The 24794-nt window shown below is 35.9% G+C and overlaps 1 protein-coding gene across 2 annotated transcripts in view; it reads left to right on the top strand.

The window, feature by feature from the left end:
* Window positions 1–24794, top strand: part of WDR72 (WD repeat domain 72) — a 103478-nt gene that overhangs the window by 55269 nt on the left and 23415 nt on the right. For both annotated transcript variants that reach the window (XM_018069921.3, XM_018069920.3), the window contains exons 16-18: window positions 209–300; window positions 1725–1807; window positions 7998–8109. In XM_018069921.3, coding sequence (XP_017925410.2) covers window positions 209–300; window positions 1725–1807; window positions 7998–8109 — 287 coding nt within the window. The remainder of the gene's footprint in view (window positions 1–208; window positions 301–1724; window positions 1808–7997; window positions 8110–24794) is intronic.

Raw genomic sequence — 24794 nt, 5'->3', positions numbered from 1 at the left:
AAGTTCCTGCACGTGGATGGTGCTTTTCACTACTTGTGCACATGTGAATGTTTCCATACCAAGTTGTAGACAAAACAATGCAAGTGACTTCTGAGAGAAAACTAAAGTGTGGTTGATAGTGATTGACAGCAAAAAAACCCCACTACCCTGAGACAAGATTTTTTGTATGTATGTTCAGGTTCTGTTTAACAATTTCATATTCTTTTAGTCCACAGAAATCAGAATCTGCACATGACAAATGGCGAAATATAGAAGCAGCAACCCCTTCATTGCCCAGTTTTTATGGAGACTTACCAAGCAGTAAGTATATGGAGGAATGGCAATATTAGTTTTTAAGTGTTATTTTTTTGCATGCCTCTTTTGCTAAAACACATAATTTAATTTCAATAATGAAAAAAATAATATTCTTTAGCTTTGAGCAGTCTAATCTGCAAACAGAGAAACTGCATTATTCAGTTTTCTTTTGTGAATATCACCAGAAATATGTAAACAAAATGTTAAACGGAATCAAGGATATTTTTCTTGTCATGGCAAAACATTTAGCTGAGTTTCTAAAGACATTTTCTAGCAATCTGAAAACCAACAATGTAATAAGACAAACACTGTTGTCTCCCCCCTCCCCCATGTCCCTCATCACCATTATGAGCCCACCCAATAATATACACAGCCCTCCAAGCAAACTGTTGCCTTAGTAATACAAGAGCCACCTTGGCTGTTCAATAATGCCTTCAGACTTTTGTCTTAGGGCAGAATAAAGTAATCTCTTCACATTAATGTCCCACAGGCCATTGCTCTCAATCTTGGCTTTGCAAGCCAGTCTGGGTTTGTTTGCAGTATGCAACTAACCCGGGGAGGTTTAAATAAAAAGTTAAACAGAATATGGACATTTGTCAGTATATATTAGCTGATGAATATAGTGCTCCTCTTATAGACTAAGTCCTGTCTAGACTGAAAACAGAAATTCTTTCAGGTCAAATCTTGACCCTCTGCCATGTAAGTAAGCCATAATATCCCCATCTAAAACTAGTTTTTAGTTACCTGTCCTTCTCTGAGTCTTACATGCACCACAGCTGTAGAACCTGTGATGACAGCAGAAATGCCCATTGGAAGAAAGACGGAATATTAAATCAAGTGACAATAGAAAATAAGTAGATGAAAGGCATGGAAATGGTGTAAAGATGACTAAAATGTTCATGAACATAAAAAAATAGTTTTATTGAGTGGCCTAAAACTTCTAAGGTACTCTAACTCATGTGCCCTATCTCTTGGTTCACACAACTGTTCAGATTTGCAAATTAAAATCTTATCTGAGGTTTGCAGGTGTCAGACATTTTAGGGATGACCTGTTGTTTACCATCAAGGACACACTGGCCAGCAGAACAGGGAATGCTAAATCTTGATTCTGCTGGGATTTCTGGACTTCCTGTATACATTTACATACGTGCAAAGGGATGGGAGTAAAACCTAGATAGAACTTGAGTTTTCACTGCCTTTTTTGCATATATGGACGTAAAACTGAAGTCCTACAGCAGGGGATGAGGATGGGGGACAGGTATTGACTGCACTGTTCTTGATCAGTGGGGACACTTGCTTGATAACAGACTGTTTTGTGCTTAGACCAGAGTAGCCTCAGGTTAGCTCTTCAGTCAGTAAGAACTATAAAAGCTCTTGATGGCATTGCTTGTCTTGATGGCCAGTTCATACACTGTGTGTGTATTTTTCAGGTAAGGGTAGATATCATTCCCCAGACTTGGGAATCATTTCATTGCTGAAACTGGTTTGTCGTTGGAGCGAGGAATCTGTAAAGGTAGGAAAGAGCCTGTGTCAGTTGTTGCAATGGAATCCTTTTGTAACAGTGCTTGTAACTTAGTATTTGAAATCAGTAGTGTGACCTAATAGTTATGATTTATGGTGAAATTATTGCATAAATCATGCCATCCAGATCTGTGGAAAGCAAACTATTATTACAGTAGGAAGTATGTTACTCATGAAACTATTTTGCTGTGAAGTACATGTTTACACATGGCAAAGTAACTGTCCTACTAATTTTTAATATTGGTGATCTTGTTCGTAGCATGTATTTAAGAAATGAGTTACCTGTTCTCTAATAACCACTTATAACTTAGATCACAAATGCCTGTTTTATGCTCCAGGAAAATAGAAGGTCAAATAATAGTAGTGTCATATACCAGTGTGTTGTTATAGAAGAAACAAAATGCATTCATAAAGGGCAAATAATTAATCCCGAGTCCTTGTTTATTACAACACTCTTTAAGAAGGACATGTAAGTTCTGAGTTTCCAGGACAGATGATGCTCATCCCTATTGTTACTGAAGAATCTGAAGTCTTTGAGAGATAAATAAGTTTCTTGAGAGTTGACAGGTAATAATAAATCAGTCTGAACAGTGAAATCTAGTGACCATTTTTTCGTTTTGGAAATATGTCTTTAAATAAAATAGTTTCATTTATTTGAGAGAGTTAATATCCAGGAATACAAAACACAGGATATTCTACTATGACCACAATGAATTTTATTCCAGAAATTGGAAATACCTGTTTCAAATTTATTTTATCATGTTACTTTTGAAATTGAATGCAACCCTGTGCTGCATTTCAAGTGCAAAGAATGTTTTCCAAAGCTGAGGTTTGCAGGGGTGCTGCAGTGATTGTCACCTGTTCTGTTAGATGGAAATGGTTTCTGCAAATATTCATATTCAATTGATTTCAGCATTTCATCTTAAGCTTATCAGTTGTTTATTATATCCCTGCTGTCTGCAGTCTTCTATAGCAGTTCTGCATTCTTCTTCTCTCCCCTTTCTCTTACAATGAGGTTTTTTTTCCTCTTTTTGAAACATTTTTATGAGAAAAACCGAATACAGGAGCTGCATTTCAATAGTCACAGTTGTCATATGAAACACATATAATCTCTTGCTGACCTGGTCAGCCACTGAAACTCTTTAGAGAGGAGTCACATATTCATGAAAGTTGTATTTGCAGCATAGCTGATTTTGTGAGATGTAGGTATTTATATTTTCCAGTGTATTTAGCAACTGATCAGTGTACACAATGATAATGGTCTTATCTACCACAGGAGGTTGGTGTACAGGAAGATAAAGTGTGGAATAAGCTGCCTCACAATTTTTTCACCTGAAAAGACTTTAAATTTAAGACACTGAAATTGTCAAGTACTGCAAATACCATCGATGTTTCCCAAATTTTGACATTATCCAGGCACAGCTTTGCAATTGCTATAAGCTTTGTTACCCTTCTTCGTAGTGAATATTTTGGATTGTTTGCAGCCAAACCACCATAAACCTTTTAACACTCAAAATAATTTGCGATGCTGGCAATAGGTGTGCATGTGTAGTGACCAGTGGTTTATACAAAATTATGGCTTTTGTTGACAGTAAAGTGACTTTGTTGAAACTCCACTTATACGAACACAAATTTATGACCAATTTATTAATCCTGAGCATCTCGATTAAGAACTTGTGTACATTTGCCAAAAACATCACTAGTTACCCTGTTTTCAAAACCTTTTTTATTGTGATCTCTGGTGAAGGATGCTGACTCTCAGACATGACCCAAAGGAGTTGCCATTTATTGATTCCTCATCTCCTTACAGTACTGTAGCAGATTCTGTGCAAACAAGGAAACCGAAAAACCTGCTGCAAATGTTTGATGAAAGGTTTACTGACTTGTTGAAGTTGAAGGATTGAGGGAGGTCTTTGTTTGCGATTTTAAAAATGTGTATATTTTTAAAATATTTTTCTAGTAATTTCTCTTCCCCAGTTGATTTTAAAGAAGAGGTTGTCTTCCTGTGTGTTGCTGGTCTTTCAAACAAGATATAGCTGCTTCTTGCCACACTCCCATCCCACCCAGAAATTACTTAAGTGTGCTCATCTTTTCAGACAGATATATATGTATATAAAGCTTACTTTAAAGCATTTAATATGGGGAAACAGTGACTGCATTTCTGCCCTTAATTGTCCTCACTCCATATTTAAAACAACCCATTCCTTAAATATATCTGTGAATATCTTTCATTTTTTAAAAATAATAATACTGTATTATTGAACCTTTTTGGCTGAAAGGGTGAACATTAAAATAGAACTTAAAAAAGTTTATCAGAATGTTGTGCAGTCAAAAAGTTTTGGCTGTTGTTGGCTCTAGTAGATACAAGGATATTTTTTCCCACCAGAAGGATTTATTTGATAATTATTTCCTTGTTCTTCATAACTCCTTAGCCTTCAAATGACTGCTGTTGGAATGTCTTCTCCCTGTATTTTAATTAAGGCATTTCAAGAGGAAGAATACAGTAGGAATAACTTGCTTCCTTTCTTTCCTAAGATCTTCTTAAATCTCACTGAGTGAAGTTAGTTCTTGTTGGATTGGCTTTTCAGAAGACTGAAGTCTTTTTATAAAATGAAGCAAGCTTCCCCCTACCATATGTGTTACTCTCTGAGCTGGACAACCATTTGTAGACCAGTAAATGACCCCACTTTCACAGCCAACTTCCCATTTTCAGTGCCAGTCTCAGCAAAGAAATTCATTGATAAATGTGGCAATGAGTTTTGTATGAAACTTAAATAAATCAGTAGTTCCACAAACAAAACCTTAAGTATACAGCCTTCATCTATAGCCAAGGATTTCAGTTGCATAACAACACAGGGGCTGTCTGTCACACCTCAGGGTGCCCATCAGCTCATGGGGCTTCAGCAGTTTGCCTCTGTGGTTTGACAAACCAGGATAGAAATAATTGAGCTTTATCAGAGTCATTAGTGGCACCTTTGTGATCAGTAGGAGTCATACACCAGCTCCTCCTAGTTCTGAGATAGCTAGTCAGGAATCAGCTCTCACCTTGACATGGTTCCTTTGTGCAGCCCCAAGTAATTAGACCTTGCTTAGAACTTGGATGTATTAATTCAGGAGCATCATTTATACAGCATTTAGGCCCTGCTTTGGAATTCCTCCAGTGTCATCCTGATGTTGCAGTATTCCTTTTGTGTAAGGAAATTTGTTAATCTCCCCTTGGGAAAATTGTTGATGACATATGTAGATCTCTGAAATAATCATCTGAATGAGGAATGTAGGTGCTTTAATCTTCCTTCTTCACCAGTGGAAAAATATAGGCATTGTGGGGGCACTGCTGAGGTTTTAGGAGGAATGAATCATTCTGGGACTTTCTCATCTCTCTGTATTGATTCCTGCAGTGCATCTGTATTTTTTTTGTTTTACTTCAGTTATTTCACTGCCATTAGTACCTAGAATTAGGTGGAATGAATCTGAGAGATATTACAAAGGACTTCAGTATCAAAGAATAAACATGTTAAGGCCATTGCAGACAGTAGTACTGATAAGCTAGCACTGATACCCCAGTTTAGAGTAATATGTCTAACAAGCTCTGAATGTATTTGATTTTACAGCCTTTGGCTCTACCTGAAGCCAATATACTTCAGTATAAGTATCTAAGCTACTGTCCTGACAATTACTGTGGAGAATTAGGGGAAAGAAGACTAGATAATTCCAATTGATGTTTTATCTGTATTTTTTTGTTCCCTGATGTGACTGTGTTATGGAGGCTTCTGGGAGATGGTTTCTGCAAGGCTCGGCCCTGCAGAGGTTGTGGCCTGAGCAATAACCAGGAGTGATACCTATTGACTTCTCTCCTTAAACCCACTCATTATAAAGGGAATAGTAATCCTTGGAAGTAATTGATAAAGTGTAGAAAGGAAAGCCAGTATAACTTAGTATAGATGTAACAGTACAGCTTGTCTCAACTTTTGTTCACTTGTCTTTTTGAATTACTCTCTGGTATTGCTGCTGCAGAGTCAAACAATTACCTTTCACTCTTTAATATCAGTATTTATAGTTGGACATACGCTATTTATACTTTCTAAGTCAAAGAAGCAACATAATTTCCACCACATTTAACGCTCCCAACTGAAAAGCAGATAGTATTTACAACAGCATTTACAGTTATGGGGCAAAAAATGAAAGCATATATTACTAGCCAATAAACTAGCTAATGTATATCCAGAAGGACACTAAAGATAAAGTAGAAGTGATCAGAGAAATTGAAAAGTGCTCATGTAGATTTGTTTTGTGTTAGGAAAAAAAAAGGTTCTGGAGATTGTTAGACTTGGTGATAATGACAGATGAATTCTTGGGGAAGATGCAGTGACAGGACAAAACTAAACATGTGGAACCACACCAAGCACTGTGGAAATGCAGGTTCAGCAAAGAGATAGACAAGTAGCATGCAGAGGCATATACAGGTGACTCTACAATAATATCATGTTGTGCCATCTGTTATTTTTTTATTTTGTTTTAAGTTGTTAGAGGAAATTGTTACGAATGCTTCCTGACTGGCACACACAGCAATGATACAGATAATGAGTATCTGATCCAGATTAGTGACAGGTTCTTTGCAGATTTCTTTTGTGCGCCTCTGCAAGAATCTTTTTTGTCAAAAATTTCCCCAGGACAATGAAAACATGTCTTTGTTTCCTTCTCTTTCTTAATTATTGTAGATATATTGTAGGAGTCTGCTGTAAAGTCAGGATCTGTAATCCCCAAAGCTCAGGGTTGTATAGATGTGAGGAATTGGAAACTGCCTTTGGTTTCCCCTGTAAAATAAAGTTCTATTATAACAAGATGAAGGTTTGTGCTGTGTTGAACCACACAGGGCTGGGTTCACTTGCAGTGAACTTTTACACTGTGGACCTTACTATGGTATACTTATCTACAATAAAGGGTTTTGTCACAAAGGATACCCACAGCCTTTGTTCCACTTAATGATTTGAATTTACAAGGGCAGCTAGACATATGATTGAGGACATATACTTGATTAGTGAGATGAAACCATCTCTTCCAGGCATTTCGAGGGATCCTGCATATCAACTTCAATTTATATAAATCTTACACAATTTTAATAGTTTTTATAATATAAATATCATATAAGCTTAAAATGTTTATAATATTAAGATGATCAATTTAAAATTTTCATACTCAATTTAAATTTGTATTTAAACTGAGGTGGCTTACACTGTCCTGGAAACTACAGTCACTCTGTTTTTCAGGAAATTTCCTGTACTTGAGAATGAATATCTTCCCAAGGGGGAAAAATTGTATTCCTTTTCTGCAGGAAATACCAAATCAAGAGAAGACATTCATGCTGCCATTCTGCACCATGCTGAAATTTAGACTGAGAATTGCAAAAGTTTGGGTCTTCATGTGTTTTATAAGATCTTACATCTTTAAATGTTCTTAGTTCTCCTGGGACTTCTTGGCTAAAGAGAAGGAAAGTAATAACTGTCATATCAGCTCCACACTGCATTCTCCCAACACCTGTTTGTGGTGCATCAGCTACTGCAGGTGCCATTTAAAGGTGTTCAGAACTCCAGTAGATGTTCCTTTTGCATAAGAGGAGTTTGAGGGAACCGTATTTCCCTTTGTGTTAGACAGAAAATCTAGTGGTATTATGTTTGAGCTAGAGGAATAGGGCATCACCACTGATAATAAAACATTCTTTAATTTTATCAGAGATTAGATGCCAGAAATTCTTTAAAAAGGCAGAACACAAGGTCATTATTCAGTCTATCAAGCATTTTTTGCACACGAGAAAAAAAGGTGTCTCTTTTTAACCATTATCACCATGTGATTTACTCACAAATATTGTCATGACCTCTTGAAATCAAGGAGGCAGTAGGTGACTGATTCTAGATATGACATTAAAGAAAATGATGATTATTGGAAAGCAGCCCTAACTGAAAACTTACTCCACTCTATTGGTACCTAGTTATTTTTTTTCCTCAGTGTGTATGTAGAGACACATGATTATCACTGTCTGAAAGATTAATTAATAAATGTCGACTTTCTAATGACATTCACCAGGACAGTCTTAAGATTTTGTGCTAGTTGGTTAAAATTGTCAAATACTTAGATAAATAATTGAGGTACTGCTATCATCCAGTAATAATTTGCATTTATGACAGATTACTGAGGCAATGCAAGCAGTGCTACTGGCAGAAGTTCAAAGGACTATCAACCCCTTGAGAAAGATGACAATTTGCAGAGAGTCCTTGGCCATAGTAGAGAATGGAAATGGTAAGTCGTGGACACTGCCAAAGACTGAGGAGTGGGATTTGCAATACATTAAAAATCATAGTGGTTTAGGTTGGAAAGGACTTTAAAAATCATCCAGTTCCAACCTCCTGCCATGGGCAGGGGCACCTTCCACTTGACCAGGTTGCTTGAGACCCCATCCAACCTGACCTTAAATACTCCCAGGGCTGGGCCATCCACAGCTTCTCTGAGCAACCTGCACCAGACCCTCACCACCCTCCCAAGAAAGAATTTCTTCCTAATATTTAAACTAAATCTCCCCTTTTTCGGTTTACAGATATTACCCCTTATTTTGTCACTACTTGACCTTGTAAAATGTCCCTCTCAAAAAAATGTCTTTGTCTCGTAGGTGGAAAATTTGTTGGTATATTATTTTAAAAGAACTTCCAGTAGTAATCAGAACAAGTTGGGATTGGGAGTGTGTAATACATTATTTGTGTGAGACAAGCCAAATGGCCTATTTCTAACCTTATCAGGCTATGAGTTTTCTCATATGATTGTCAAGGAGTTAAAGGACTTTCACACTCTCTCATCTCCTTTGAATAGAAAAGAAGAAAAGGTAAAGTTTCTTTGATTGTACGATAGTTTTGGTATTATAAATATATTTGCAAATAAAGGAAGCAGTGTGTTTGGAATAGAATCAATAAATCATATTGGAAAGAAGTTTTAAAAATTTATCTTTCCAGTGACATCAGACCTTACACAGTACTAAAAATTAATTGCTTAAATTTTATAACTTCATAACGTAATATAGAATATTTTATTTTTCTTTTAGAAATCACCTCCATGCAAGGAGATATCAAATGCATTTTACAATTAGATCATTTCATTTTACTAGAAGCTTATTCTTTGCAACTTTACAATGGTGCTAATGTTTATGGTAAAAAAGATTGAACCTGAATTTATGTTATGAAGTTATACTCTTTTTTTTTTTTTTTTTTAGCCCATTAGCTGAGTCTTAAAATTAAGTGACCTAAATTTTAGATCCAATCTTATTAGTGAGCCTTCACTTGGGAAACTAATTTATTATCTCATCGAGTGTGTGTGTCTGTCATGAAAATTTGTTACCCATATCCTTGTTCCAGCATACTAAAAATGATCAGTTGATACTTTGCTTCAGGCCACAATACAAAGTGGTGTCTCTGTAATTCAGACTGTTGGAATACAAAACACTTTGAATAACTGTCATATATGAGTCTTTATTCAAAGATTGCTTTAAATCACTTTGTTTATATGGTTTGGGACAAGATGCATTGTAATTAAAACATCCCCAGCTGTCAAGTTCATGGATTTAATTTCCAATTTCCCGAGTTTTCAGCATGTATTTCAATGTAGTGTTTTGACATAGGTTTACAGCTAAAATGGAGCCAAATGAAAGCTGCAAATGCAGATATCTGCAAACTTCAGATGTGTTTAGACCTTTGTGGGTTTGTTTCAAAATCTTCCATACTAGAGGAAAAAACATTTCTGTTGTGTAAAAGGTACTGGAATGACTCTGCAATTCTAGTAATCAATTGTTGTTTAATTAAGTCTTAAGGTTCAAAGAAGTTATGAATTCAGGGAAGTTACTTCTGCTCTCTGAAAGGGGGATTTGTTTGTTTGTATGTTTAGTAACAGATTTTTACCATCATTTTGTTCTTAACCTGATTATTTGATGGCTATTCAAGAAACAACTAGAAAATTGCTTTGCTAGAATGAGCACAGTATGCATAAATATTCATACTATCTAGGAAGTTTTTTCCTACTCCATGATCTGAATTACATAAATGTCTTGTAAAGCAGAGTGGATTTTTTTGACATTGTTCAGCATTTTACTGTAGTCTGGAAGAGGCAGAAAACATACAGGAAGATGGGAAAAGAGATTTTGCACTATGAGTATTTAATATTATATTAGCTTTCTTTTAGTTCTCATTTCCACTCATGTTTTACCTTGTTGCATTATTTATCACTGTGTGTAAATAGAAATATTCTTGTTTTGACTTGTTTGGTTTTATAACATGCATTGCAAAAACTCAGTAAGTTCACATGGAACTGAACGAATTTTTCTGTGATTTCTAATATATGAAAGTAAAACTATTTGTGGCATGTAATCATATGCAGAAATGATTTTTATAATAATATGCATATATGTAGTAATATGCATTATTAAAAACCCATGCCAGAGTAAGTCCACAACCAGTGTAATTCTAAGACAAGTAATTATATCTGGGTTTAGTCATTCATCTGATAGGTATGTCATCTTTTATTTTATTAAATATTCTGTATTTATGGGTTGTACAGTAGCTGTCATTTTGTGCAATATCAAGGTAAAGATTAAATAATGTTCCAGGTTTTTAAGTCATAATTCAAGACCAGGTTCATGCCCTCTGACCCAAAGTAAAAGTATCTGAATCTTGGCTGCCATCATCATTGCATTGTATTGCATTTTTCTTTAATTGGAATGAATAGATTTGGTCTGGAGATATTTAGCTTTATTTAACTGCACAGTTTCTGCTGAATCAATAGAAGTTCTCCTTAAAAAGAAAAAATTTCAAGATTTGACGTTCAGTTTTTATCTTTAAAGTTCATAGTATGTTCTAGAGTTGCTTTTTTCAGAAAGCTCCTTATTCCTTTGAAGATCCTGAATCCTTCGTGATTAAGGGTGATAAGATGTAGACATCAGCTTCTCTTGATGAATAATTTAAAATGCCTTTTTTTTCTGTGGTTCCATACCAATATTTTATTTGAAAAAAACCAAACAAAACAAGCCACCAAACTTATGTTTTTCCATAAACAAAGATAAAGAATTAAAAGAACTATTCATGCAAAGTGTTCCAGAGAAAGGGTTAACTGTGTTGTGTCCTAATACGTTCTCCCACTGTTACTAAAAGGAAATATAAATGTAAACAGCTGCAATTTCTTTATGTTAATGTCAGAGATAATAATTTTGGACCTGTTCCAAACATATTGATAGCAATCTGACCATTGATTTCTGCAAGATTCGCTTCAGTTCTTCAAAGAACCTGAGGTTTTCCCTAATTTTTTTGACGTCCATCAGAATTCTGAAAAAGTTTATTGGACTTAATCCCTTCTTGCTTTTTTCTACATACTGATAATCTCAGATTAGTAGTACCATTTAACAGGTTGTCAGTGTGATCTTGTTTTCCACTGTCATGTGCATCAGAGGCAGTGATTTTCAGGTCTTAAGGATTTATTTATCCAGTTTTATTTGCATAAAACCAAGAGGAGCTGTGTTTACTGGCATTCATTTTTCATTTTCCAGTATTTGATCTTGGGACAAACATACTTAGTCCATACCCAGCCACGTGCAGAACTTCTTTGATCAGAGGGAGTTTGGTGGTCATACCACTGCTGTCATTCACTGGCCTGGTGGTTGAATCTGAAACATCATTATAGCATATGAGTTCTTGTGGAATTGTGTGCCTCAATTTTTTTGTAAAATGTGAAGAACTGGATTTATTTACTTTCTAAGTAAATCGTGGGCATAATTATGTTTTCGAACTTAATACTCAGATATTAAATTGAGGAACTGTTGAATGTGATATTCCAGGAATGCCAAAAACTGGAAGTTTTGGAAGTACAGGCTCTATTCCCAAATATAGAATGTTATTTTAGCTACCTCCTGTATTTGTGAAAAATCACGCCACTGAGACTAGCTTGCAATAAATTCTGGTTTACACTTAAAAATTCCTAGTTTAAGCAACTGCTAATGATTCAAGCTTTTAAGTATATTTGAAAGCTATTAGCTATAACCTCATCTTTTGTATGTGGTTTTGGAGCCCTTTAAACTATTCAATTAAATAAATTGGTTCTTGCAGGAAAAAAGCTTCTGCTGATAAATACTGGGGGGAAATTAATGGTGGCAATTGAATTCCATAGGTTAGTGTAAAGAATTGTCAAAGACTTATCTAAAATATAACAATATGTTTTTTTAAAATGAGGAATCCGTTCAGTAATGGCAAATCAATGGAAGGCAGGATGTAAAAGCCTCTGCTCACTACAGAGCTGCAGTGATGTGCAGCACAGGGTTTCAAACACTTCTGTTGTCTGGGTTTCAGAAATCTGTCCAGTTGCAGACAACTTTTTTTATTTCAGCTCTTAGGAAGTAATTCTTTGACTGTCTTTCTATATAGCAAATGAAACTTCTTTCCTGCCTGCAAAGCCTGAAGGTTTTGTCAAGGAAGGGCAGATAAAGAGAAGGGTTGTTCTGTCTATATTTTCTTTAGTATTGTCATCTTGTTACAATCTTCTGCCTGCTCATATTAGTCTAAATGTACAATCTAACTCTACATTTTAACAAACAAAGAAGACAAAAATCAAATTTTTTTGACACCTCAGGAATTCCTTTCATAAATGGATCCTCCAAAACAGATAAACTAAAATGTCCTTCTGAGACTCATAGTACCTGTGATTAAAACTTGTAGTATTTCAGGTGAAAATTGTCAAATCTGTCCCTCCTCCTATGTAGTACCTCTGTGTTTTGAAGTATTCCCAAACTTTAGTTTTAGAGCAACATCTGAACCAGTTTAATCATATTTTCTTGCGTTTTTACTTTTCAACTGGTTTGAGGTTTGGCTTCAGATATCTCCCGATTTGGCGTCTCTCATACTTTTCCAGTTTAACCCTCTTCTTGTGTTTGCATGTTACATCTTCTATCTGAATTTCTTCCAGCCTGTTTTATTCCCTTACATTTCCATCTTTGACTACCTCTTCTTATCAAGAAATAAGACTGTTAAAAATTATCTCCGACATGAAACTTCCTTTCTCAGTCCAATCTTATTACTGCAAACATTTCGTCCCATAAAACAAAGTTTTTAGATGGAACTGAAATTTTGTGTCCTTGGGCAAGATCTTACACATAACAAAATTCGCTAAACTATCAGACTTCAGGTTGTTTTCAGAATTTCTCTGTTAGGCCAATTTTTTATGTGTGCATTAGCAATAAGCAGTGTACAAAATGATTGTATAATCAACATTTCATCATTATTAATGAGAATTAGATTAATCTGTAATCTCATTTTAGACTGTGAAACAGCAAACCAATCAATCTAGCATTTGTTTGATGAATGGCCTTTAAGGGTAAACTGGTGACAGCAGTAGCTTTCCTCTGTACTGAATGTGCAATAAAAATGAGTGTATTGTATCCTAGTTTCATATTACAAATATTTCCAGTAAAAGAATACAAATCAATGTTATATTTTAGCATCTATCCTGCAGTTTAACTATACCACTGTATCATGTCCTATATATCCAATTAAAACCGTAGTTTGATCCAGTAGTCTTTAATATTAGTGGTCAAGTACTAAAGGAAGTGAGCTTAAAGACTCGTGGAGAACTACAGCTGATTTCATTCCATGCGTCATATATTTTACCAGAGGACTCCTTAATGCAGCAGAAATCAGATTTGGTGTGTATTTTTACACAAAATCAAATTCTACAGGCGCCATCTCAGACTCCTCCAAAACATTAGGAAGGATAGGATTCACTGGTCAAGGAGGCAGTAAGGATCACGTGCATTCTAAATTCAAATGCACAATAAACTTCTATCAATTTTGTTTTCTATGTGCTTTTTTCAGTGTTTACTGAATGGGAAGAATCTCTAATGTGCTTTCTATTTAGATCTTTAAACACTCTTTTTGGGGGGGAGGAGCTGTTAATACAGAGATAAAATTATCATTGGTTCATTTTTAGTTTCTACTGTTCATTTAGAAGTTTATTTTGTTGCGAAGTGCAACACAAATCTTACAAAGATTTGAAAGCTGGTTTCCAGTTGGGGTTTCAAAATAACAAGCGAAGGAACTGCAAGTACTCTGTGTTACTCACATAATCTCCTCTGTCTTCTACTGGTTGCTTTTTTGTTTGTGTTTTTTGGTTGGTTGGTTAGTTTTGGTTTGTTGGGTGGTTTTGTTTTTGTTTGGTTTTTTTTTTTTTGAAGAGCCACTCCTTGTCACATCTTGCTTTCTTAGTCAGAGTGTCTCTGCCTATATTGTTATTCTTAGCTGAACACAATGTTCAGACTTGCTAATAGCATATAATTGTAGTCCTTATAGTTCAGCTGGAGTTCTGGTTTTCTTATGACTCATTTAGTAAACAGAGCCATGAGTCAAATAAACCAATAGAACTGGAAGAGGTGTAAATATACCATGGAAAATGTGTTTAAGTCACAGAGTAATGCTTTTATTTCTTATGTATCACGATTTTTGGTTAGGTTACATTTTGAAGTTTATCCTTTTACTGTTTCAACTTAGAGACTGATGAATGCTGGCTGCTCAGATTCTGCCCTCCCTGTTGTCTACTCTGTTAAGGAACTTCCAGGCCTTAGTGGTGTTTCCCTGCTTCACTGTTTGTCCTTTTTCACTCACCCAGCATCTGTAAAAGAAGCTGAACAAAGAAGCGAAAAAGGAGTACTTTAGTTCTAAATGTAACACCTCCTCTAGAATGTGTTATGCTAATAATTCTTGCAAAGCTGGAGATTTTCTGTTATGTGGGTCTATTATGAGAATCAGACTGAGGTGGGAGGAGAAAGTAGTTATGTATAGTCCTTTATTAGCCCTGAAGCTGAGCCCTGTGTCAACAGTCATAGATAAAAACACAGTATCAGAATACCTTAATCGTATTTATAACACTCCATCTAGAGTTTTTCTGTGCTGTATTTTGTAATCTCCCACCTCCTGATACTATTTTTATTAATTTCTTTGCTGTTCCATGTTCATGTAGAATACTATGAGTACATGGAGGTCAGGAAAGACTTAAATAGGTCCTACCCTAAAAAGGTTGTAGAGCTGGATGCCTTTCTGAGAAAGGAGTGGTACTGAACAGAGTGGATAAAGGGGATGATCCCCAGGCAGAAGGTTTCTTCTCCATGTTATGTGATTACACAACTGTCCTACTTGAAAAAGGTTTGCAAGAGTTTGGTGATATTTTCTTTGGGCTCTATTGCCTGGATTTTTCTTATTAGGGGGAATAAAATTTTGCTGAGAGGTTTTGACTGCATTTACCTCTGGCATGTACTGGGCTGTTGGGAGGGCAGAACAATCTACAGTGTCCACTTAATTTTTCTCATGCTTTGGTTAGTCTTCTGTCATGTAATCAGAATACCATTTATTGACTTTTTTTTTTTTAATGACATGGGAAGTAAAGTACCTTCTAATTTTGAATCTTGTATTTTTAAACTTTTAGCAGATACTTTCAGCAGAACTGATTCCTGAACCTGGTTTATAACTGTGTTTGAAATGTTTCTGTCCTTGAATTTCAGAATATTGGACTCCCGTAACTTAATTTTATAATTTCCTTCCAAATAAGTTCACTCAAATATTGAACTAACAGTATTACTGTAATTATCTGGCAGTAAGACAAGTTAAATGTTTTAATAGTTTTGTTTGTTTAGAAAAAAATCCTTGCAGAAAGAGAGAAATTACTTCAAACCACTGCTAATAGTTTTCAGTAGAGATGGAAATTTTCCATTATGTGTTTTGGGAAAAACACACTGAAAGGTAGAACTACTTTATTTATACAAGAGGTTATTAGTATGGAAGTAGAGAGTCTGGCTAACACTCACACAGCAGATTAACACCACTGAGCAGTGCTTGTCTCTAATAATGAGATCAAGGTATCTGTCTCAGCAAACAAAAAATGGAAATGGCTCAAAAGAAGCCTTTCTCGCCTACCAAGCTTATCAAGAAAATATTGAACCAGTTGGATGTACATATATCCATCACTGTGGAGAATGGATCTCAACAGAACTGTCACATTTCAGGATGGACAATGTATTCATCTCTGGGTGCACTTCTGCACCTGCACACATTCTTAAAAGGCTTAATACGTCCATTTTTATTTCCTACCTCATGTATTCCAGAATTTGTTTTTCTTTTTATATAAAGGTATGATCAGTGTTATTTCAAAGCAGACAAACATCATTAATAGAAATAGTATTTCATAACTGGATGGTGAATAGAATTAATCAGCACACAATGACTGCCAAATTCTGAAACTTAAGTAAATTGTTCACTAATCTCTCATGCCTGGTTCATATCTAATGTTTCAGTGTATGCTTTATTTTAAAGACCAAAGTGAGGTCCACCAAGTATCCTATCTTGCTTCAGCATTATGTTTTAGTTTTTCAATTATATTGCTGATAAAGATGGCAATTCAAATGTTAAAGACTATAAAAACCTTTCTAGTGTATCTGAGGAAATTTTTTCTCAAATTCCAAATGTATCAACAGAAGAATTTTTTCTTTCTACTCTTGGAAAAATTCAACTTATATCACACTTAAGATACCTATCACTAATTCCCTAAAGACCAGGTGCCTGTATTGTTCTCATATGATGGATGTTGGTCACATCACCTGCTGCTCTACTAGAAGATGCTCAGATAGCCTAGTGAAGAGGGTGAAGTAGGAATCTGAATTCAGGAGGTATTTCCTGCAGAATAAATAGCTGATCTGTGCATTCTTCTCTACCACCCTTATATCTGAATAAGTTTTGGGTTTCATTTCCCTTTAGCTTCAGAAGTACGTTTAAAAAGACATAAGGAAAATATATTTGACATAATTAAAGCATGTCAGCTCAGTTTTATGTACTAATAGTGTTCTATTGCTAAAATTTTTGTTTCTTTTGGAAATGGAGTGCTGTCAGGGTTTTGCAGATCACCAGACTGTAGTTTAATGCTGACAATGAACATTAAGTCTTCGTCTTGACTGAAAAGTCAATCTACTTTTTTACATAAGTTAAGCAGACACTCGTTTTAATTTGTGTTTTCAGGATGGAGTAGCATTTTGATATGTTAGACAGATGTTTCAAATAGATGTGTCCCAGATAAATTTAGCAGATTAAGGCCATCCTCAAGGCACAGGAAAGAATTTATTATTTAATTAGTATGTGCCTCTTAGAAGGTTCAATAGGAGCCCCTTCACTAGTGACCATTGTTATCCATGTCAAGGTGTGATATATAGTATATCATATGAATTACACTGCTGTCAACAGACTATATTAAGGAATAGTAAAAAAAAAAAGACCATGATTTTAAACCTGTGCTTTTATGTAATGAAATGGAATGGTTTAGTTGCGTGGTGAGGAATGTTTCAAAATAGGTCTTGTATGTGGTCAGGGGCAAGCATCTAGAAATAAAGCAGAAGCATCAGCACAGGCTCCAATCTAACAGGCACAGCAGGCAGATCTACCTCACGTGCACAGGGACAGCAAGGCATGTCTCAGAAAAGAACAGACAGACAGGGGAGAGAGAACCATTGTTTCCAGTCCTCTTGTGATGATTGTATATAGCAGACAGATTTGCAAAAATATTTCTTTCAAGTTTCATGGCTTATAAGGGGCTGTTTTCCCTCAGCCTGGTTTTTGGGAAGGGTCTTGAATGTTCAGCACAAATGGAAGCTGGTTTTTAGTTATGTTCTGACACAGCTCGTAGATAATATAAAACTGTTCTTTTTCAGCCTTTGACTGTGCTTCTTAAAATGTGCCTTTCACCATTTGTGTTCTACTACCTAAAGAGGATTTAAGGGATAGAGCTACTTTGGAATAATAACTCCCCCTTTCCTCACTGACCCCAGTCCCACTAAAGTTGATATTGCAGTTTAAACCTTAGCTGTGTGATGTGGATGCATTTTCCCTGAATTGATGAATGAATAGCATGACAAGTGTAATCTAATTTACGGAGAAACAAAATTGATAATTTTGGGATCAGTGGTCAGATGTGTATATTTTTTATCTTAAAAACAGAGACTTAAGATCACAGTATATTTATAGGTCCATTACACAGTAATATAATAATACAAAATCAAGAATTTTCAGTGTTTTTTCAGATGTCTTTGTGTGATACTTGCAATTATTTGAGATTTTAGAGTAGAATGTGAGGGGGAGCTGTCCCTCTTATAAAAGATATTGTGCTCAGTGCTTTTAGGAGTCAAGTAGTAAAAAACTTGCAACAAAAGAAAAACCTTTAAGAACCTTGTTTATTGAATTCTGTTGGCTAAAACTGTCAAAAATAAATTAATAGCTGCTACCACTGCAGTGCTTTTTTTGTTCACAAGAAAAATATCTTGACATATTTTTTCATTCTGTGATTGGTGCACATTTCAAGGGTATAAATTAATCTTCAAAGGATCCTGGGGAATATCTTTCCTGGACACTTCACTTATACATCAAGTTGGCCATGTTAGCAATCTAATCACAATCCTGTAATTCAGTGGACAACAATTCCTTATTGTGAACAGCATAGCAGCTTTTACTATCATTTAGGTCAGCCTAAGATTGCTGATGCACCATATGTTTCAGGCCATGGATGATGGATGGTATCCTCTGGTGCCCATCCCTAAGTGATTGGAAAGATTGAAGACACACAGTTCACTTAAGCTTGCTTACTATTACATCAAGTAATCAGTGTGATAGGCAAACCTGTGCTCTCCGTGTCACACTGCCCAACTTTCTGCAGGGACACTGTGTCAAAAAAACAATCTAAGAACATTTCCAGATGACAGGCCAGTTACTAGAACAACCATTTAACAACTGGATTCATCTAAAAAGCTTAATAACATGGAAAAGTCAATACCTGTTTTTAAAACACTTTTATTTATATGAACCAGACACGGTGTTTTGTTTTTTAAAGGGTTTTTATTCCAAGATTGAGCTTATGTAATAGATATAATAAAGCAATCATTTTCAAAGTTTAGCCTTTAGTGTGTCAAAACATAGTGTTCCTAATATTAGTCAGAGAGAAATACTACTTTAAGATAATATTGAATTCTTTAGAAATTGTGTAAAATGTTGTGGTTAGAAACACATGACATCGCTTTAGAGTTTAAGACTGAAATCTTTTTTTATTTCCCAATGCCTGTCTCTACTGATAGCACTCAATGTTATTTTCATTTTCCTCAACTTTCTTGGACCAGTATCAAACCCTGACAATTGAGAGCATCTTCCTTTTTATGAGGTGATACTGTGCTGAGGAGTCTTTTATGTGACACAGGAAGAAAAGCCAGGATGATACTCTAAATCTCATTTTGCATAAAAATCCCACAGCATGTATGCCATCAGTCAGAATAAACCCAACCAAATAATATCAAAGTGAGGTGTTTAAAATACTATGATTTAAAACTACTGCTGGTGTATGTTATTGCAAAAATGGATATTTTTTTGTTGCAGAATAACTGAGTTGAAAGCTCAATATATAGGACCATTGTATCTTATACCACATCAACCAAGAAAAAGGAGCTAAGCAGTTCTGTGAATTCAAACTCTTTAAAATACTCATATAGACCATCATTAATGATCATATTTTTGTGTGTGCATTTTGTTATTAAAAAGCATAGCTATTGCATGCACTTTGATTGAATAGCTCATAGAACTACATAATGTTTTCCTAAGGTAATAGACACTGTTTATTTAAAACACTAAATTCTGGCAGCTATTCTGCTGTTATTTAAATTTGTCTCAACTTCCAACTTCTTCCCTGTACTTGATCCAGTTACTTATTGGCCTAGTTAGGTAACTGTGGTGTAACATCCAAATAAATACATTTTTCATATTTAAAGTGTGCAGTTAGTGAGAAGTGCTGGAATTGTAGCTGTAAATGCATTTGAAAACTCGCCACTCCAAAGTCAGAATTTCAAGACAGGTTTCCTTTTGTCAGTCCTTTGATAGCTGAGGCACTGAATTCCGTAACCAGACAATTTAGGCAGCAGCCTCTAAAGTAAATATTAAACTAAGGTAATGGAAGGAAAAAGCTATTCTGAGGAAGAGAGTTTGGGGAGTAGTGATTAACACTGATTTTAAAACCAAGGCTATAAAAGACAGGAGGAGATGTGCTGGTATTAGCAAGGCTCATCACTTCCCTGCAGAGCAGAAATGTTGGAAAGCTGAATAAGAATAACTGTTTTAAATGGTGTATGAATACATGAACCTGTCCATGTTGGAACTGAGATTTTTGCAATCATTGACACTTTCTGAGACACTTCCTGGGGAGAGATGTTTACTGGGCTTTGCTGTCATTTGTTCTGCCATGAGGATGTTCCCAATGGAGCACTAGAGCTGAGAGAGTAACTCAGATTGAAGTCTACAAATGAATGGAGGGATGAATTAAGCATTTTAAATATAAAATGCACTGGGCTAGAATAGCTTGTCTGGAAGAGACCTACAGTAATTGTTTGGGACACTACTTTGGCCTTGTCAATGGGAGACAGACCTATAATTAAGGAAAAAGGACTTTAAATGTCTGATAACACGTTTTTATTCAAAGGACATTTGAGAAGAGTGAGTGAGAGCAACTTCTGGAAAGTTGCTTTAGCAACCCCAAGTATGCAATAGGAACTTTAAATAAACTAAAACCCAAAATCAAACTCATATACTCTGAAAAACCTTTGTGGGATTTTTTGCTTTTCTAAAATCAAAACTGTCAGTCAACGTGGAAATATTTTCAGAATAGAGAGTTGTAGCAATTTTATCTTTTCTTTCTTCTTTCTTCTTTCCACCTATCTTGACTTGGATAACAGTGAAAACATATTGGCCATCTTAACTTGGAAATAACCTGCATAAGTTAAAACTATCACCTAAAAATGCCTTGAGGCATCTAGAGGGAAGTTTATGGAGTGATAGAGAGAGGGCCAGAAGCCCTGTAAAGCACAGTTTAGGTATTTAAGCATTGACAAAAATCTTATTAGCCTCCTATAATTGTGTTAATATCAGAGAATAACATGGGGCTCAAGCCCATTGATATGAAATGCTGAGGTCTCTTTGCTTCACATTGTGACTTTTATGTGAGAATAGTGATGGGGATGGGCTGCAGTGGGAGAACCCGTGCGCTGCATGTAGGAAGTCTGGAAGTGACTGGGTTCATAATATTTGGCTCCAAACTGGGACTTCCAAAGTAAAAAGGCAGTGCAGCCTCAGCCAGTGTGAATCACAGGCAGCTAAGTGCCTTTAAAATTCCAAACAAAATATCTTCAGCTCCTACTGTGAAGAGAAGTCGCTGCTCTCACCTGAATAGTGCCCCACTAGTCAGGATTGTTTAGGTGACTGTAAGCACTTTATACTGGCCAGGTAGTGTTATATCTTTTCCCTAAAAAGAATGCTTCCTAGATATGACAAACATGGAGATCAGTATTCAAAATCTGCTAAAAGCAAATGTGGTATAATTATCCCCAGGTTTTGCAAAGATGTATTCTATGATATCTGTAGCATCATGTCAGTGAAGAATGGAACCACACCCAAGTCATTAGGAAGATAGGATTTATATTTTGGAAAAAGTAGATTACTTCATTTCTGAGGGAGGCAACACAGCAGGTACATTTGGGCTGTTACGCACAATTATGCACCACAGGTTTTTGCAGTATCTTTTAAATGAGGCAACTCTCCCTCTACAACCAGCCCTATCACTGCAATAATAAGCCTGTGATAAAACTGATTATATTTTTTCAATCACTGCAGTTAAACAGAAGGGAGGTTAAGCTTTTAACTACTGCAGTCTGCTGTCCCTTTTAAAATCCTGTAAAGATGGCAGACACTTATGTTAAACACAGTGGATTGTTGGTAAAGTTAACCGTGTGCATCCAAAAGTGGCAGAATATGGACTAAGGTGCAACCTCAATCTGCACTGTAATAAAGTAGCTGTTCATCTGTGGTCAGAGATCGTCATGAAAGACCTTGAGTTCCTTCACTTTATTTTGCAGAAAGGCCATCAGACAGCTTTGCATCATCTAACTCTATCAATCAAGGACCTCAACCACTGCTTTCTGCTGAAAGCTTTCCTGTTTGGCTCTGTTTTTCACAGACAGCTCAATAACTTGTCTGTGGAGCTGTGATAAATGTACCATGTGCTTCTAAACTGTCTCTTTAACACTGAACTGAATTTCAGCTCTTAGTGCTTGTAACTAATTGTTTTTATCAGAAACTTTTTTTTTTCAACGATTATCCTAGAGTCTCTGATTATCTCTTTTTCATTTGTTCTCTGGCAATGGTAATATTTGAAACCTACCCTGCATACAATGGACTGCTAGAAAACTAGATTTTACTCAGTGAATAATCTGCATAGTATAAAGCATAATATCAAAAGGAATATAGATGAACAAGAACTATAAATTTCTAATACTTTTTTTTAACCAAGTGTAAATGAAGACAAGAATTTGAGCCAGTCCTAAGTGAAACATTCCTGTGATTTTTTTCAGTGTGTATATAAACATGCCTGGGATCACAAAACCTTATGCTATTTGGGCACAATTGCCTGGTTCTGCTGAGGAGGCCCAAAATAGAGCTATTACAGCAAATGAATAACTTTTCACTCTGAAAGAAGGTGGTTCTTTTAGATCAGGTTGTAGGTCAATGGCAGGGCAAGGTGAGGAAACTCATATTGCAGCTGTCTGCAAATGAGCTTCACTCCTGATACAATATAAAGAGGACTTTTAGATTTTTAAAGGTTAAAAGATGGATATGGATACAAATATGTAAAATATGGGAAAGCAGAAGAGTTTTCTTAGACACAAACTCCACAGGCAAGTCTGTAGCTCGTGCGTTTTTAGTACTTATGGTTTTACAAAATCCAAAAGAGAAGACTGAAATTACTTGCAGTTCAAGGATTGAGAAAATATGATGACTTTTGGCAAAAAAGCTTGTGAAATATGTTGTAGTAATTAAGGTATTAAACAAGAATACAAAAGCCTTATGCTTTGGGCTATTAGACATCTTGGAGCTTATATGCAAAGAAACTGTTTCTTCTAAATTAAAATAAAATATTGATTGCAGTGATAATGTGCAGGTTCTACTTAGAAAATCCTCAGCTCATTAGTTTATACAAGTTGCAAAACTGTAGTACATATTCAGCATTAAAACAAAACACAGTCTTTTCAAGGGAAAAGTGGCTATGAAATTACTCAATAGAAAATAAAAGCCACAGATAGCAGAGACTGTTCTGGAATGTATGAACATGGCTCCTATCGAGCTTAATTGTGCTAAAAAACTGGCAACCAGGGCTTTGGTTTGGCCCAAAGTTAGATAAAACATACCAAGATGAAGAGCTAGTTTTCCAGTTTTGTAGTAGTTTTAGTAGGAGGAGAAGAAAGAGCATAAGGCATGTTAATTGCTTTTGGGAATACTCTCTTCCAAGTTAAGAAGAATAAATATTGTACGCCCTGAAAAGCATGTTGATTTTTAGTGGACAGTACTAATTTACACATTCTTCATTTAGAGCACAGAGGTAAAATGGATCCTTTGGTGGAGGTAGTCACTGCATAAATGGGCAGAATAAAAAATAAAGGGGAATGGTGATGTTGTACTGCATGAAAAGCGGGACAAGTGGTGGAAAACACCAGCCCACAATTAGCTGTCACTACAACGGTACAGTGGCAGAGGGTGCATCAAAACACAGCTAGATTTGTTTCACAATTTTATTGTGGAGTACCTGTCCAGGATGATTTTCTATAAGAGAATTGCTTCCTGTTATTACAGTACCAGTTAGGTACAGTAACTTTTCTGACTTCTTCCCATACATTTCCCTTGCAAGCCCAGAGTGAGATCCACACTGTTGTTTGCATTTGTTTTCTCCTGCTGAGCAACAGAATTTCTGCTCACAGGTGATCCTACTGGGTGGATTTCTCTCTCTCTCTCTCTCTGATAAAAGCATTTTCAGATGTTGGTTAAGAGATGTGTCTCAATACTGTGAATCTAATTAACATAAGCCCAGCTGATTTATATGATGGAAGATTTACTCTGCTAGGCAGCAGCTTCTGCCTTGTTAGGGTCTTTTCAGGGGAAAATAGGTATGAATCTGCTGTGAACATCTCTGACTTACAAAATCACTCGTACTCTCGTGGCTATGAAATAGACAAGCCATTATAAGGCAGATTGAATATAATGTTTTTAAGGAAATGTAGCAGACTTACAACAATACAAAGCAGCAAGACTAAGTACATTTAACTGATGCACAGGTGCAGTAAGAAAGTCTTCTTTGCTAGTGGAAGGTTCTGCTGTCTTAAATATATGAAGCAAAGCTACCAGCAGATTTTTGAGCAACTTTTCTAATTGAATCTATTTCTAATCAAATTGTATTTCAATTGCGTGCAGGCCAGAAGTGCAGGAGCTGGTTGCTGTTACTGGTTCCCTAAATGAATGCACTAAGGTTTAGAAGCTAGTTTCACCAGCAATGAGTTTAATTGCTATCTACACACAGTACTGAAGTCCTAAGATTGTATTCTGGGCACACACTTGACTCAGTGAAAAATTGGGATAGTTTATGTAGAGACAGTGTGTAATTCCCCTTGCAAAGTCCTCACAAGTGCAGAGGGAAGATGTGTGGCCAAGACAATCCCTTGCTTCAGCTTCCCAAGCTATTGGCTGCTCCAAGGTCTTTGGAGGCAGTGATAAATTTGAGGGTAGTCATCTGACTTGCCTTAATCAGCACTGATTAAAAAGATCTAAATGGCTCCTGGCAGCCCCTGGATCAGAAGGATACAGATGCTCTCTCCCTAGTGGTATGCCAGTCACCACTGGGTAGGTAAATTCCATCTATAAATGTCAGGGATAACATTTCAGTTAAAAGTTGTACAGTGGCACTCAGAAGAGCTGATGCACTGTGAAGGTGTAAGAAGAATTAAAAAAACACTGTAAATATTACAAAGTTATTATGTACATTGATTGTGGGACCTTTTGGGGAGGTCATGCTCTTTT

This window comes from Manacus vitellinus, unplaced genomic scaffold (assembly GCF_001715985.3).
Source record: "Manacus vitellinus isolate BGI_N305 unplaced genomic scaffold, ASM171598v3 scaffold_16_pilon, whole genome shotgun sequence".
NCBI classification, from domain to species: Eukaryota; Metazoa; Chordata; class Aves; order Passeriformes; family Pipridae; genus Manacus; species Manacus vitellinus.
The sequence above is the reverse complement of the archived record's forward strand: the minus strand, read 5'-3'. Positions and strand labels throughout refer to the sequence as shown.